Source organism: Nannobrachium achirus (genome assembly GCF_963921795.1).
Source record: "Nannobrachium achirus genome assembly, chromosome: 3".
NCBI classification, from domain to species: domain Eukaryota; kingdom Metazoa; phylum Chordata; class Actinopteri; order Myctophiformes; family Myctophidae; genus Nannobrachium; species Nannobrachium achirus.
Genome location: NC_137812.1, coordinates 9,915,899 through 9,929,116, shown reverse-complemented (window position 1 = coordinate 9,929,116; position 13,218 = coordinate 9,915,899). Strand labels below are relative to the sequence as shown.

Here is a 13,218-nt window from a genome sequence, read left to right as displayed (position 1 = left end):
CCATTCATCCAGACAGAACGGAGCGGTCCACGTCGGAGGGGGGAGGGGGGGAGTGGAGGGTTCAGGTCCAGTTACAGGCGGCTGGCGCTGAAATACCCTCAAGGCATTTGGCTCTGTTTTTTTCATAATGCAACACACATGAATGCTCACTTTAACAACGCTCTCTCGCCCGCGCACGCACGCAGGCTCGCGCGCAGACACTGTCGGTGGGACTACACCAAAAAATGTGCACATACGCGCGTACTGTCCGTGAAGAGGCTCGCGTATGCGTAAACGCTCCAGGCTACACCAAGGAGGGAGTATATGTGAGGAAGACCAGATAGTCTATGTACAAAACGCATAGGCGTGCTTAAAAAATAGAACCGATCCTATTTTTAGGGAATGCGTATCCGTGGTTCGCGCTATCCGTACGCCTGGTGTAGCCGGGTGAATTGATATACATTGGATCTATCCAAAACGCACATACGCGCGCGCGCCCCGCATACGCACGCATACGCACTGACGCGCGCGAAACGGCTTGGTGTAGTCCCACCGACAAGTGCATATTTATTTACGCACACGCGCACACACATTCCCCTTGTCCTCGCACAACCATCGCAAAGCCCTGACGCTGTTCCATTTATCCCACCGTGAACTTTACACATGCAGCAGGAATTGATGTGTGTGTGCGCCCGCGTGCGCGCGTGTGTGTGTGTGTGTGTGCGTGCGTGCGCGTGCATGTACATCCACTAATCAGCTGTCCCTTTGCCCTTTCACCGTACGTCTCCCTCTATTTCATTGCTGTCTCACACACGAGCACGCACGCACACGCACGCACACACACACACACACACACACACACACACACACACACACACACACACACACACAACGGTCCCGTTCTGCATCCTCTGCAGCAGAGTGTGTGAGGACAGTAAATTATGCATGACTGTGCTGTAAATGTTTCAGAGGGCCTGAGAAAGGCTGTGCGTGCCAGTGTAGGGAGCTGCGTGTGTGTGTGTGCGTGCGCGCGCCCCCGTCTTTTGTGTGTGTGCGTGCGTGCGTGTGTGAGAAACAGTCTGAGGATGAAAAGAGGGTGATGTACTGGAGATAGGAAACATCTGTCCAACTCTTACGTAAGGAGGGAGAGACAATAGGCTGTTTTCACACTGCTTCAAACCACTCTTGAACCCCAAACGTCCATAACTCTTGGGGTGTGGAAGAAAAAAAAGCTCACAATGCGACGCATTGTGAGCTTGTGTTGAATTGGTTTGGTGTAGAGCAGGGGTTCCCACACTTTTTTGTCTCAGGGCACCCCATGAATATTTTTTGAATACGAGGCACCCCTACATTATACATTTTCACTCCCAGCACCTTATATTTATAGCGCATCGACGTTGTCGGGTGGAGACCGTGTATGTCCAAAACCGTTCGTTTTGTATTTGTCATCTATAAAATGTACTAAACTAGTGAAAACAGCAGATCTACAAGCACACTCGCGAGGCGTTGTGTGCTTGTACCGGTAGATCGGCTGTTTTCACTAGTTTTGTGTTACAGTCTTGTATGATGAAGCAGGGCTTTGCTTTACCAAAAGACGTACACATTTGAAACTTGGAGATACGAGGTTTCTGCCCGACAGTGACGATATTTTAGTGATTATGTTGCGAGGAAAACATTGAGAGCCATTTTGGTCAGAACTGACTGAAAATAACTTTGTACTTCAAGTTTAAATTGATACTAAATATTTTTCCAAGTGTCCAAATAAATTCCAAATATTATCAAATTATCTCCCGGCACCCCTGGACTGCCATCACGGCACCATTGAAAACACCTGGTGTAGAGAGTAAGGAAAAGTGGTCCAAGTACAGTTGTAACACAAGTGGGTCGGGACCCCCGAGGGGTCCCCCCCCCCCCCCCCCCACATGATTTTGGGGGGGTCCCCAGATGACAGTGAAGTGGCAATTTAAAGACTTTTAACACTTTAAATATGTACCTCAACACAAAAAAAAGAGAGAAGGAAAAAAAAACATTACTGCATCAAAACTAATCAACAAACTACACATAAAACTGATCAAATATTGACCAAATTGTTAAATAATATAAGAAAGAGGCAACGCGAGGCGTTGTGAGCTTGTCGGTCTGCTATTTTCACAATTTTGTATCTGTGGAACCGAGTCAAACTTTAAATGTACTGCCTCGACTCCTACAATTCCAAGTGCTTGTCAGGGTGGGGGTCCCCAGTTCAAATATGATTATTTTTCTGGGGGGGTCGCAACTACAGGGGTTTAAGTAGAGCCACCCACACCAAGCCAACTGTAACTATATCTATAACTAACTGTAACTTTATATCTTACAGCTATAACTATATCATTCATTCACCCCTGTCATCACTGTGTTGTGGTGTGGACTGTCTGCCACCCACTGAATGATTTTTCTGCTTCTTCGTGCCTTGGGTGTGTACGTGTGTGTGTGTGTGTGTGTGTGTGTGTGTGTGTGTGTGTGTGTGTGTGTGTGTGTGTGTGTGTGTGTGTGTCTGTATACCGTATGTGCATGCATGCGTGCGAATGTCCTAGTGCAGAGGTCTTCAGCGTTCTCAGGCCAAGGACCCCTTAACTTAGAGGGAGACGAAGCAGGGACCCTCACAACCTGTTCATAGATTCCATATAGTTTCATTGTTTGACAGCACAATCATCAGTGTATTTTGGATTCAAGGCAATTTGTGTTTTCAGATATGAAACTACTTGAACCGTCAATACTTAATAATGTTGACATTTCACTCTGTACTTAGTCTGCTCTTTTTCCCCTCTACACCAAACCTCTTTGCCAAAAATTGCCGATCTACAAGCTCACAATGCCTTGTGCTAGATCTGCTATTTTTGGCTAAGGTTCTCAGAATAAGGACACTAGGGTTCAAGTGGTTAATATAAAAAAGGAGAAAAAGGTTACTATCACACAAAGATTTTGGAGGACCCCCTATAGTAACTCTGAGGACCCCCTAGGGGTCCCGGACCCCCTGTTGAAGACTCTTGTCCTAGTGCACATTCGCAAAAGAGCATGTGCTGTATACAGTATGTGTGGATGTGCACACATTTGCATAATTTGAGAAAGCATTGAAGCATGGGATGGCAATATTTTGTATTGTGTTGAGTCACGTTGTGAAATCATCACTCCTACTGTATGTTGTAATGTGCCGACCTCCACTCACTTGAATGGGGTCCTTTGCAAGCTGCAGAGAGGATTAGAGAGGGTGGGTCTCCTGCGGTCACGGGTTGCTGAGCCTGGGTACAAACCAGATTGAACCGACACCAGATTATATGGTACGAGGCTGATCCCGATTTTGGAGAGAACTAGACCACCGTAGATTACCGATGTTTTGACCGACGTTTTGTCAAAGCGTTTAGAGAACATAATAGGAAAGATATATATATCTCTGCTGTCGGGCCGAAACCTCCTAACTCCAAAATGTTCATTTTCGGTAAAATGAGCTCAAGTGGAGTCAGGAGGTTTTGACCGAAGGGCTTTTTACTACTTTTCATTGGTTCAATATTATTTTAACCAACACTCAGATGTAAAGGGTGTTCAATAGCACATATTTATGCCAAAAAATCGATATATGACGATATATTACTTTTTGAGAGATACACACATAAACAGAACTTTTCTTTATTCAACCACTTCCCAAACGCACTGCGAGCTTGTAGATTGCCAATTGTTTTTAAACATAAAAATCCAACTACTGTATATACCGTAATGACATGCCCAGAATGGGGATGCCTGGTTGAAAGTGGGTAAAAATCAGGACAAATCGACTGCATACTAGCTAATACCCATGACATCAAACAGGAGTAGGGAGGGACGTGCAGAGAATGTTAGAGAGGCAGGGGCTAAATTTCTAAAAGGGCTTTGGGGAGAAAATATTGAAAATAGCAGACCTCCAATATCAAGCTCCAAAATAGCCAACCTCCAAGCTCATAACGCGTCGCGCTGCGACGCGTTATGAGCTTGGAGGTTGGCTATTTTGGTGTTTGATACCACAGTGAACTAAGCATAATCAAGTCAATACTGGAGATGTGTCGTAATGGCATGGATTTCTACACAGAGAGGGCAATTCTTTCAACATAAGATGCTGCATTCAAGTTCAGGAGAGTTTGGACAAGGCAATTCTCTTGAATGCTGCCTTCAGGAATAGCATGGAAAGATGGCATTTGCATTTCTTTCACCATAGTAAAAACGGCGTTCATGGTCTGAGAAAGGCTGGCCGTGCCAGTAGGATGGTCTGTGCACGCGACCATCGTCTACATGCCTGAACAGGTGAAATAATGACAGATATATTGGGCAGACATCCATACATCTGTCTGGCTCTAGTTGGCTGTGCCTGCCTGCCAGTGTAAAGTGACGCGTGGCCACCCGTTGCATCAGTGTGCTGTTGTGATGTAATGGGATTGACACTGTTCCATAACTCACCTCTGTGTGTAAACTCAATCCTCAGTGCATATATTTGGATTATTTGCACATGAATCAGATCAATTTCTTGTGTAGCAAAATAGGTGAGCCCTTTATGGTCACTTGTTGGTTAAGTACAGTATATATGTTTGTGTGTGTGCGCTCGCGCGCGCGTGTGTGTGTGTGTGTGTGTGTGTGTGTGTGTGTGTGTGTGTGTGTGTGTGTGTGTGTGTGTGTGTGTGTGTGTGTGTGTGTGTGTGTGTGTTTGTGCACGGGCTCAGTGTCAACAGTTTCCACGGTACAGTTTCCTGTAATCTGCGTTAATCTGGATTAGACCTTTTAAAGGGACGTCAGTCAAACCTCTCACTTCTGACTGCCGGTTACACAACACCCCTCTCTGTGTGTGTGTGTGTGTGTGTGTGTGTGTGTGTGTGTGTGTGTGTGTGTGTGTGTGTGTGTGTGTGTGCGTGCGTGCGTGCGTGCGTGCGTGCGTGCGTGCGTGCGTGCGTGCGTGCGTGCGTGCGCGCGCGCGTGCGCGCGCGCGTGTGTGTGGGCTGTGGTTCTCTGCGTCAGCTCTGGGTTGGCTGTGCGTCTGTGCGTCAGTATTTATGTGACCGTTTACTTTTCAGTCTCTTTCTTCTGTTCTCTCTGTCCTGTGATTGGTCCTTTCCCCATGGCTGCTACTTCAGTGTGACTGACTGACTCCCACAATGGCTGCTTATCACGGCTACAACTGAGAGATTGAATACTTTATTAGTCAAACAATGTAAACAGCACAAAGGCACAGTAAAGCATTTAGGCTCAAAGGATGACACAAACAAATTCCTGGGGACTTGCTTCCATTGTGGTCCTACATATTCAAATCATCAACAGGGCATAGAATGTTAACACAATAACACATGGCATCAACAAATCGTCGTTGTCGGGTGGAATTGTCCAAAAGCTTCCTTTTTTGTTATTATTTTATAAAACGATTTAAAATCATAAAAATAGCACAATGCCTCACACCGCGATGCGTTGTGTGCTTGTGGAACTGCTATTGTGTGTGTGTGTGTTCACTACTTTTGTGAACTAGGAAGTAGGACTTGTTTTTTACGGGTAAAAAACAAGTTTGAAACTTGAAGATACAAGGTTTCTGCCTGACAGTGACGAAATGCAAATAGCTATGGGGGAAAACACCCTTGTTTCAAAGGGAATTAACGTCTAACTCTGTCTAATGCTGGGTCCCATGTCAACTTGAAGTTGTCACACTGGGCCCTCAGTTAATTATTCATTATTAACTATTAGTTCCTACAGTATCATGGCATGAAATCTAAACCGTGGCATCATCGAGGGCCCTTGTAATTATGTACTAAGTGACCGTGTGGGTATTCTTACTGGTCTACAAATGGGCATTTTGCAGTGAAGGCTTCTAATCTAGTTGACTGTTAACTGGGCAATGTATAATTCATCCAGAAACACTGTACCTTAATTAGATAAAGGGCTAACAGGGCAGAGGTACAGTACAGTGCCTCTAGAGTTTAGTCACTTGTCTGGAGGAGGGGACAAGGGAGTGAAAAACACTCCTCCCTCTCTCAGGAACTACCACTGACATGCCATTGGGCAACACACACAGCAGGGACGTGCAGAGAATATTAGAGAGGCAGGGGCTTACATTTCTAAAAGGGCCTTTTGGTGAAAATATTGAAAATAGCAGACCTCCAAGCTGAGCTTGGAGGTCTGCTATTTTCGGCACGTGATACCACATTAAACTAAGCATAATCAAGTGAATACTGGAGATGTGGTGTAACAGCATGGATTTCTACAGAGACGGCAATTCTTTCAAAATAAGATGCTGCATTCAAGTTCAGGAGATTTTGGACAAGGCAATTATTTTGAATGCTGCCTTCAGGTGTGGCATGGAAAGAGGGCATTTGCATTTCTTTCACCATAGTAAAAGCTGCATGGTCTGGAAAGGGCACTTCTTACAGACAGGTAAAATGGCAGGGGCTCAAGCCTGATGTCTATGTGTGCACAACGCACATGCCTGGTGTTCAGCAGTATAATTAGACTGTGGTTGTGCTATAGGTGGGAGTGTGAAGCAGAGTATTCAGACGTTAAAAAAGTCTAGTCAAACTTTATTTGCACAGCACATTTCAGACATTTTCACACGCTCCATGTACAAAAATACATACTAGATAATTATGCAAACAATACTGCATGTATAATAGTGATTAGACCTATTTCATCCCGCGGAGGAAGTTAGAGGTTATTGTTTTGCTCAGGGACACCTCGATCCATTGCCGGGGCAAAGGATCGAACCTGGAACCTTCTGCGTCCCCAGGCGAGCACTCATACCCATTCAGCTTTGGCCGCCCACTTTGTTTCCACACAGATGATGGAATAAATAGCACAATGTAAAAACAGTGTGTCTACACCGGAGTAGCGTTAGGCACTTGATTCGCTGTGAGCTTATAGATCGGCCATTTTCGGCGCATGCCGATCAGGCTTTTAACAGGAACTTTCCCTCAGTTGGCTTTGAGCCCGGCTTGGGGTTCCAGATTGAGTTCACACGTACATGTAGAAGGCCGAGCGGACAGGGCAGGGACGTGCTGGGCCCCTGATTCAGCCCGGGAAAAAGAGTTGGAGAGGCCCTCATTGCACGCAATAGAGAGAGATCTCTCTCTATAGCGCTGCTGCTACTCAAAGATTTGCCATTTCAGATCATGACAAGTGACAAGCCAGTGGGCCAATTACATGAGTTATAGTTCGTCGTTGTCGGGTGGAAACCTTCTATGTCCAAAACCGTTTGTTTTGTATTTGTATCATTTAAAAATGATTTAAACTAGTGAAAACAGCCGATCTACAAGCACACAACGCCTCGCACCGCGAGGCGTTGTGTGCTTGTAGATCGGATGTTTTCACTACTTTTGTACGACGGCCTTGTATGATGAAGCAGGGCTTTGCTTTGCGAAAAAATGTACAAATTTGAAACTTGGAGATACAAGGTTTCTGCTCGACAGCGACGGTTTACTTTGTTGGCCGCCCAGCCCCCAAAATGGAACGAAGGCCGACATTGTATTAAAAAAAAAAATCCTAATGGCTAGCCTGGACCACCGGGAATGAACCGGCCGTTCGGGAGTTGTCCCACTTTTCCCAATGGCCAGCACGTCCCTGGGACAGGGTCTCGCTAATGTTGTTGACCGTGTAAGCCTCCACATTATGCGTCTAAATGAGGGGAGTGCGCGTGCGAGCGAGCGAGCGTCCTGGGAGGCTGGAATGAGGCCACGGCCGGCTCAGTGTGCCAGTGCCACGGCGTCACTCCTAATTGGTTCCCCCTGGAAGCAACGCGGTCTGGTGTGAACTGGCCCGGCCAACAGTCGCTCTGCTGCCGGGAATAGAGAGAACAAACACTGCTCTAAACAATTACCACTTTGTACTAGCACTTTTCTTTCTTTTTTATTTGTCTACCAGGGCAATATATATATATATATATATATATATATATATATATATATATATATATATATATACATATATATCGTCGTTGTCGAGTGAAAACCTTGTATGTCCAAGATCATTCGTTTTCCATTTATCATTCTAGAAATGATTTACACTATGGGAAAACAGCCGATCTATAAGCACACAACGCCTCGCGGTGCGAGGCGTTGTGTGCTTGTAGATCTGCTGTTTTCACTACTTTTGTGCGACAGCCAATTGTATGATGAAGCAGGGCTTTACTTTGTGAAAGAACATACAAATGTAAAACGTGGAGATACGAGGTTTCCACCCGACAACAACGATATATATATATATATATATATATATATATATATATATATATATTTATACAAACTGTGGAATAAACTCCCTGTTGCACTTAGAACTACAGACTCACTCCCTAGCTTCCGCCGTGGTCTGAAGACTCACCTCCTCAGACTCCACCTTAGCCCATAGCACGTACTGTAGCACTTGCCTGAATTAATTATCTGTAGCCCAGCCAGATATCAAGTAATCCTCTCCCTCTCATGCTAAACTGACTTTTAAGTTCCACTTCTCCCCAAACTTTCTTTTCCATCCTGAATGACAAGCCTAATATTATTGCATTTAGGCTCTTTAGTTTCCAATAATTAAACTATAAGCCAGTGTTTTATTGCTACACAATAAATGGTACGTAAATAATGTAGCCTACTCTAGATGCATAAATATAATAATCCATCCATCCATCTTCAAGCGCTTATCCGGCATCGGGTCGCGGGGCAGGCAGGCAGGCAGGCAGGCAGGCAGGCAGGCAGGCAGGCAGGCAGGCAGGCAGGCAGGCAGGCAGGCAGACAGACAGACAGACAGACAGACAGACAGACAGACAGACTTCATGGTTGGTCACTGTGATGATGATCTGTCCTCCTCAGAGCCTTGTGGACCATCTGATGGCACCCTGTTGTTCATGGGTTCCACATGGCTGAATGTCCTTCTCCTCTCCTTGACCCTCTGCCTTCTTCTCTGCCTTACACGTGTTTTGTTTTCCACTAGTAATTATGACATGTTATTACGGTATTAGTAGTATTCTAGCAGAACTGTATTGTAAGACATGTCCTTGCTGTCCTCCCACCAGGCAGTCACGGGACGCAGTTTTGGAGACAAGGACTTCCGCGGTGGTCTGGAGAACGGCATCCTGCTGTGCGAGTAAGTCTGTGATGTCACTTCCTCTGAGTTCCAGAAAGTCTGGCGTCAAAATGTATGTTGGGTCTCGGCCGAGTAACAGCAAACGTACAGCACCTTCTGCTCAGTCGAAAGGAACTAAAGGGCTGTCCATACTGTCTCCGACCACAGAACCTTTCGTCAGAAAGGTCCGGTTCAACTACAAAATGACGCCACTCGCAACTTCTGAAAAGCATTACCCCAAATTAGAGTTCGGAAAGCTGCACATCGAAAAGTCGTAACTCTTCGAGAGAGACAGTATGGACAGGTCGGAGACAGTATGGACAGCCCTTTAAACAAAACAGAACTAGTGATCTAAAACTGTGTTTTTGATCTGTGAATCTGTGAATCACTTTTTTATGAGAATTTCATTAATTATCAAAAAGAAAACAAAAAAAGACATTTCATTTTTAAAAAGAGGGGGAAAGAAGAAGAAAATAGCAGATCTAATAAGCTCACAACGTGTCGCATCGCAACCCCGGAAAAAATTATTCATTTTTGGGTGTCGAGCTAAAAGGTTTGGGAAACACCCTGATCTACAACGTGAAGGCCATTGTACTGCTGTGAGTCTTCTGTATTCAATGTCTAAAATGTTTGTCTAACTGTTTACTGCAGGCTGCTGAGTGCCATCAAACCAGGACTGGTTAAAAAGATCAACAGACTACCCACTCCCATCGCTGGGCTGGTAAGAAACCATGCAGCACCCCACAGCACACTGGATGGATGAATGAATGGAGGAATGCATTTGCTAAAAGGATACATTAGTAGAATAATGAATTATTCAACTCAAAATAGGGATATTAACAATTAATCTAAAATCGATTAATTGCCGTTAAGAAATGATCCAATTAATATAAATGCTTATAATTAATTGTTTTTATATTTTCTTTTTTGTTGGAAAAAATGTTTTGTATTTATTTAAAATACATATATATTTTTTTTGCTAGCGAATGTTAACTTACAAGTATGGTGTGTGTGATATCAAATGTGAGCTTACCATGATCACAGTAATCCTATTCCATCATATTCAAAGGCTTTTGGAGAGAAACTCCATAGAGCACTGTGTGTCTGTGTCCAGCTGAACCTCATTGACACTTGTTAATGTTATATAGCTTACATCAAGGCAATTATATTTCAGCACTAATATTTTGGTCTTGGAAGAAGAATTTTCCTTTTGGTCCTAATAAACACCGCTTATCAATTGATCGATCAGGTTATCAACTTTCAATTAATGAATTAATGGATAATTTGCATCCCTAACTCAAAACTAAAGTAAAGTAAATTGTGTGTGTGTGTGTGTGTGTGTGTGTGTGTGTGTGTGTGTGTGTGTGTGTGTGTGTGTGTGTGTGTGTGTGTGTGTGTGTGTGTGTGTGTAGGACAACCTGACAGTGTTTCTGCGTGGTTGTGAGGAGCTGGGGTTGAAAGGCTCTCAGCTGTTTGATCCAGGAGACCTGCAGGACACCTCCATACGAGCCAACCTCAAGTAAGTATGTGTGTGATGTGTGTTGTGCGTGTGCGACGTGCGTGCGTGCATGTCTGCGTGTTTGCGTGTGTTCAAGGACGTGCTGACCATTGGGAAAAGCGGGACAACTCCCGAACGGCCGGTTCATTCCCGGGCCGGTCCCGACCAGCCATTAGGAAAAAATTGAAAATAAAATGTCGGCCTTCGTTCCATTTTGGGGGCTGGGCGGCCAGCAAAGTAAATCGTCACTGTCGGGCAGAAACCTTGTATCTCCAAGTTTCAAACGTGTAAATCTTTTCGCAAAGCAAGGCCCTGCTTCATCATACAAGGCTGTCGCACAAAAGTAGTGAAAACAGCAGATCTACAAGCACACAACGCCTCGCGGTGCGAGGCGTTGTGCGCTTGTAGATCGGCTGTTTTCACTAGTTTAAATCTTTTTTTAAATGATAAATACAAAACAAACGGTTTTGGACAAGGTTTCCACCCGACAATGACGAATTATAACTCATGTAATTGGCCCACTGGCTTGTCACTTTGTCATGATCTGAAATGGCAAATCTTTGAGTAGCAGCAGCGCTATAGAGAGAGATCTCTCTCTATAGCGCGCAATGAGGGCCTCCACAACTCTTTTTCCCGGGCTGAATCAGGGGCCCAGCACGTCCCTGCGAGTGTTTATATGTGTGTGCATTGTTCCTGTGCATTGAGCTTGAAAGTATGCCCATCTTTACAAGGTGTCACATGACATTAACAGTCCTTCTCCTCTCCTCTCCTCTCTAGGGACTCAGACTGCAACAGAAAACTAAAGAACGTAAGTTGATCTCTCTTAATCTTTTCCATCGTTTCTCCTTTGCCTGTATGTAGTGTATTGTTTATTATTACGGATTAAAGAATGAAAGCAGGCAATCGGTGGCAAAGAAAGGGTTAGGGTTCAGTAAAGTACCTGTCCACCACCATAGAGTCTACAGGTTCGAATCCGTGCACCCAGCTTAGCAGAGCATCTATACCAGGGTTTCCCAAAGAAGGTGCCGTGGCACCCTAGGGTGCCTTGATGCCAGTCCAGGGGTGCCGCAGAATGATCTGATAATATTATTCATCAATATCACTACATCAATATCACTTCACTATGCTTAGTAAAACAGACCTGATTTGAGTTCTTTTTCTATCTACGGCCAACTCTCCTCACCAAAAATAGCCGATCCACAAGCTCACAACGCGTCATAACGTGATGCCCCGCTCCCGTTTGATCTGGGGGCGGGGCCGCAGCACAGTCGCGACGCACTCTGAGTCTGCACTCACTCACAGACAGACAGACAGACACTCACCCATTGCAAGTAAGAATCAAACATTTTTCCACCTCATGTGAATTAACTTATCCCTGTCCAGCTCAACAACTATGGAATATCAACTTGGCAGAGCGGTTAACCCCGCAAATTCCGCGGACAAAACTCCCGGTCTATACGAACACTATTGGTCATGTTCAGAGGAGGGACGCTGGGTTGGGAGGGTGTTGCTGAGCTAGCGACTACAATAAAAAAAGAACTACAGCAATTATTAAGGCTGTCACGATTCTCGATTCGAACCAAAAATGTATCGAAATTGACGTTCAATTCAGTGAATCGAAATCAGAACCCGTATCACGATTCACATTCGATTTGAAATGTGTCCTTAAAATCAAAAGATCAAATCGAGGTTTAGGCGTATCGTGACAATACAAGTAGGGCTTTATAGTATATTTTACGACATTTCATTTCCATATTCTGAAAAATAAAGAGTTTGTTTTGTGTTTCTTTTCTTAATGTACATACTGTAGCACTGTTGCTTATACCGTATTGTGTTCTATATGTTCAGTTTGTGTCTCTCTCTGTTAGACCAGTGGTTCTCAACCTTTTCAGGCCGCGACCCCCAAAATAATCATATTTTAACTGGGGACCCCCCACCCTGACGAACAAGAGTTGAGGCATTACATTTTGTATAACACGGCGTAGTGAGCATGTAGATCTGCTATTTTCACAATTTCTGCCTCTAATTTGTCTTTGTTTAATTTGTCATTTTAGAGGTATTAAAAAGTCCTTAAATTGTCACTTTAGAAATGTGCATAAAGCAAAAAAATAAAACATTGCACATTAACTCTTTTACTGCTTCGGACATTCCCGTTCGCCCCAATTTTGACGGCGCCGCGTTGCCAATACGAACGCTCGTTCTTTTACCTTGTCTGATGACTGTAAGCTGATGAGAGGTTGCGCGGGTGTGTACAGTAAAAAAACAACTCCCGTAATGCTGCTTTCAAATCTCCGCCACACGTAAACATCAATGATGTCCAATTCACTTCCTGGCTGTTCTCTGTGGACCTGATCTAGATTATGCATTTCTATGCTCTGAACGACGGAAAGAGAGGAGGGCCATTTCACATCCATTCTTTGCATAAGGCTGCCCTCTGCCGCGAGCTTGGCTAAAGTACACATATAATAGGTCCAATGAAGAAAAAATCGTTTGGAAATAATCAATAGATCTTTTTCTATAACATCGCAAAGGTAAGCTGCTTTTTGCTGGCACCAGCCCCAATAAATAAATAATCTGTTAAGTTAATCATCTGGGGACCCCCCAAAATTATTTGGGGGGTCCCCTGAGGGTCCCGACTCGCTGGTTTGAGAACCACT

The 13,218-nt window shown here is 44.5% G+C and overlaps 1 protein-coding gene across 3 annotated transcripts in view; it reads left to right on the top strand.

Moving 5' to 3' along the window:
- LOC308281894 (LIM and calponin homology domains-containing protein 1-like) overlaps positions 1 to 13,218 on the top strand; it is an 82,320-nt gene that overhangs the window by 22,389 nt on the left and 46,713 nt on the right. For all 3 annotated transcript variants that reach the window (XM_080722235.1, XM_080722236.1, XM_080722234.1), the window contains exons 3-6: positions 9,014 to 9,084; positions 9,715 to 9,784; positions 10,476 to 10,582; positions 11,339 to 11,369. In XM_080722235.1, coding sequence (XP_080578361.1) covers positions 9,014 to 9,084; positions 9,715 to 9,784; positions 10,476 to 10,582; positions 11,339 to 11,369 — 279 coding nt within the window. The remainder of the gene's footprint in view (positions 1 to 9,013; positions 9,085 to 9,714; positions 9,785 to 10,475; positions 10,583 to 11,338; positions 11,370 to 13,218) is intronic.